General features: G+C 58.0%; 2 protein-coding genes across 2 annotated transcripts; both read right to left on the bottom strand.

Annotated features, from left to right (window-relative positions):
* Nucleotides 1-388: 388 nt before the first annotated feature.
* On the bottom strand, nt 389-2195 carry SPRG_12331 (hypothetical protein; the record flags this gene model as incomplete). Its single annotated transcript, XM_012351691.1, has 9 exons — nt 389-532; nt 578-717; nt 767-817; nt 864-1009; nt 1055-1209; nt 1259-1465; nt 1507-1648; nt 1701-1946; nt 1993-2195. The coding sequence occupies 9 exons, from the start codon at nt 2193-2195 to the stop codon at nt 461-463; spliced, it is 1362 nt and encodes a 453-aa protein (XP_012207081.1). The 3' UTR covers nt 389-460.
* A 411-nt stretch (nt 2196-2606) lies between these two features.
* On the bottom strand, nt 2607-3607 carry SPRG_21140 (hypothetical protein; the record flags this gene model as incomplete). Its single annotated transcript, XM_012351698.1, has 3 exons — nt 2607-2747; nt 2796-2864; nt 2915-3607. The coding sequence occupies 3 exons, from the start codon at nt 3605-3607 to the stop codon at nt 2607-2609; spliced, it is 903 nt and encodes a 300-aa protein (XP_012207088.1).
* Nucleotides 3608-3664: the final 57 nt, after the last annotated feature.

Here is a 3664-nt window from a genome sequence, read left to right on the forward strand (position 1 = left end):
CATTCGCTCGAGCTACAAGACGAGCGATACGTCGTACTCGAGCTTGAGTGGTACGAGCATGGCGACGCCTCACGTGACGGGCGCCATCGCGCTCCTTGTGTCGGCCAAGCCCGGCATCACGTACGACGAAGTCTACTCGCTCTTGACGCAGACGGTCGAGACCAAGTCTCTCATCAACGACCCGCTCACGTGCGGTGGGCTCCCGGGCGACAAGTACCCGAACAACAACTTTGGCTACGGCCGCATGAACATCTTGCGTGCCATCGAGAAGATCAAGGCTAGCTGCTAAGTGTCGAGCTGGGTGGAAATTTTATACTGCCTTAATGTATTGTGAATCGTGTGTAAGGAGGGTCCTGTCGATTGGTACAGTTCATTTTCGATGAAAGGTCGTAGGTGTAGCATTTTGTAATACACTACGCGAGTGAATATGCATTCTTTGTTGAGCTACTCCGTACCTTGGTCACTGCTTGCTCGCGGCGAGAAATCTGTCGAGGAGGCTGCGCACCATCGGGCTCAGGTTTTGGCGCTCGTGCTACGCGAGAGTCTACATGTGTAGTAATTGTATGCACAAACTCACCTCGAAGCAGAACATGATGGCGCCCATGGACAGACCAAAGAGCATGACCTCGCCGTACGGTACATCGGCGAGCCAGCGGGTGTCACGAAGCATAATGAAGAGAGAGTCCACAGCCCGCGGCAGCACGTACAGCGCCAGCTCTACCATCGAAATGGTGTCACTTCACAAGGCCCCGTATAGACTTTATACCCGATCGCCGGCTCTTGGCTTCGATGAAGATGGCAAACGACGATACGAGTCCTAGCAGAGTAAGGCGATGAGCCTCATTGTATACTCCCATACAGACCGGCGGCAAAGTAAACTGCTTTATGATCGCGCTTCAAGAGACCACGAAATACGCATATCGCGGCCTGGTACACGGCGACGAACGAGCCCATGAAGAGCGTGGAGCGGAACCCACCGACGACGCCTTGGAAGAGCGAGTAGAGCGGTCTAGACAACGACGTTAACGCACCGTCCCCAGAGAGACCATCCTACGTTCTAAGGAAGCGCCGGAACTGCAGCACGACCTGCGGCACGATGTTGAGCGACATATAAAGCGGCAAGGTGCTGCGCATCGCCTTGATGAGCGTGAGGAGAAAGCCGTAGGAGCACGACGTCGTTGGGTGGTGGATGAGACCACACGGAATGCACTGCAACAATATTTGTTATCGCGGATGGGACTCCAGAGAGCATGCGTACATTGGGGAGATTGGTCGTGCTCGTATAGACGTACGGCGAGCCCTTGTCGGAGAGAAAGCGCGAAATCTCGGCTGGCTCAACGGGCAGGCCGCTCGTGTTGCGCTGCACAAAGTTGAGGACCTTGTAGCCGACAGGGCCCGTGCGCTGAATGAAGCTCGAGTACTCTTTTGGCAAGATAGATGGCCGCATGATAAACGTGTACATGACCTAGTGCCAGTCTTAGCTGAAGCAAACGGAGCCAAGTGCACCTGGGCGGACGTGAGACCGAAGAGCAATGAGTCACCGTGGGCCCACTTGCTGCCCCAAAAGTGCCACACGTCGCGGGACTTGGCGCTGTTGTAGAGGCACTGAAGTGCTCGCGCAAGTGCATAGAGCGCCAGCGACCGACGACTAATCTGGTGCGTCAGACGACAGACAACCGAAGCGGTGTAGGATGTTGTACCGCTCTGGCTCGACAAACACGACAGCCGAGCCTGCCAGCGTCCCCGCCAGCGCCGTCGTCATGGGATCTTCGCCGAGAGCCTCCGAGTCTTCTTTGCCGTGGCGCAAACGCCGAATAATTGCCTTGAGCGCTTGGTAGCCGCCGGTAAACCAGCCGATGAAGAGCCCCATCGAGACGGCCTCGACCCGAAAGCTGAGGTGTTTCTCGCTCAGTAGCACCTTGAGGTTGGCGATGGCTTTAAACTGTCTACGATCGACGGTCGTCCTCGCGCCTTCTTTACCAAACGTAGTACCTCTTTTGCAAGAGCAGCACGATGCGCACCAGCACGGCGATGCCGGCGCGAACGTTGTAGGCGAGGATGAAATTGGACGCACCCGTCTGCGCCGCAGCAGCGAGCTCTCGGAATAGCGGCGGCTTCTCCTTCGTCGACTCGGACGTCTCGGAGGCCATCGAGACCATCGACGCGGACGGCGTCAGCAGACTCGCAGCCGCCATATCGAGATCTGCGACCGTCTTTGATCCGGAGTTATCCGGATACAGCCATGCGGATGGCGTGCACGATTGCATCAGAGCCCGAGCCCTACGACGTCACGGGGCGAACGGCAACTTGGCCGTTGCTGCACGGAAGGCAGATTCTTGCCGACCACTCGCCAGTACAGCTTGAGGATGGGCGCCAGTGCCAATGGATACGACGCCATCATTCGTACTGGATCAAAAGGCGCAAGTCCACACTTTCCCGCATCGATTGTTGATTGTGGTGGGTCCCGATAATTTCCTCGAAATCGCTCGTACTCTTTTGCACGACGTCTACGCACCCTCATTACCGTGACTGCTACCCTCGACCCTAGCGCCCACATCGTCTTGCGTTGGTATCTTTGCCCACACGACGAGCCACCACACAATTCCTTACGTCGTCGATACTTGCCAGTACATGGTGCCTTCGACGACGAACGGTCGAAGCAGTCGTCGCGACACAAGCGTGTCGAGGAATATTTCGAGCCGCTCGAGCTCGCAATCGGTCATTTTCTCGGAAACTTCGGTGAGCGTCTACACATCCGAATGCATCAGTGCTGACGAGGGCAACGTGGAGCGTACGAGGGCTTGGTGGGCATCTTCGCGGAAGAGACTATACAGCGTCGTCATTTGGTACGCCGCGAGACCGCGCTAGCCAATAGCCCGTCAGACGACGCGAACGCAGACGATATTGTTAGTACCTGGAAGGCCACGGGAAACAGCGAAAGGTCGAACGCCGGGATCGGTTCGTTTGGCGACGCCGCATACAGGGCATCCATGGCAGGTTGGTACGACGTGTCGGCGCCTGCAATTCGGTTCGAGAGTGGCGTGTGGGGCGTCATGACGCGCAGCTTCGTGCTCAGCAACGGCGAGCCCAGGTGCGGCGACAGGAGCGCGTCCTCGTCGCTCGACTTGGACGGCGTCTTTCGGGGCGTCTTTCGGGGCGTCGAGGTAAGCTCAGCGACGGCGCTGAACCGGCGACGGAGATTTGCCGATGGCGTTGGTGCCCACTGCGGGGATAGCAGCACGTTGTTCACGCCACTTGTGGCCTTGATCGCCGACGACGTAAAGTGACGCTCCGGCGTCGATGGCGTCTTGGCTTCCTCCACCCCGTCGTCGTCATCCCCGTCGAACGGAGTGTGCTGCAGCTGCACATGACGCGAGAGCACAGGTATTTCGGGTGACCGCGCGTTTTGGCTCGAGAGGCCACTCGTATCGAGACCGTACCCGGCGCCTGTATATCGCATCGGCGTAGTCGTTGTGAGCTCCACCTGGAGCGACGATGCGGACGCCGATGTGTTCGATTGCGCCGGTCGTGTCGGAGATCGAGAATACGTCGGCGCTTGGAGCACTTGGATGTTGCTCGAGAGCGTTGGGAGTTCGGGTGTCGGCATGTGGATCTCCGTGAGCGACGGTGCATTCGTCGGGGTCACTGCCGGTGGCTTGCGCAT

The sequence above is a fragment of the Saprolegnia parasitica genome (assembly GCF_000151545.1).
Source record: "Saprolegnia parasitica CBS 223.65 unplaced genomic scaffold supercont2.84, whole genome shotgun sequence".
Lineage (NCBI taxonomy): Eukaryota > Oomycota > Saprolegniomycetes > Saprolegniales > Saprolegniaceae > Saprolegnia > Saprolegnia parasitica.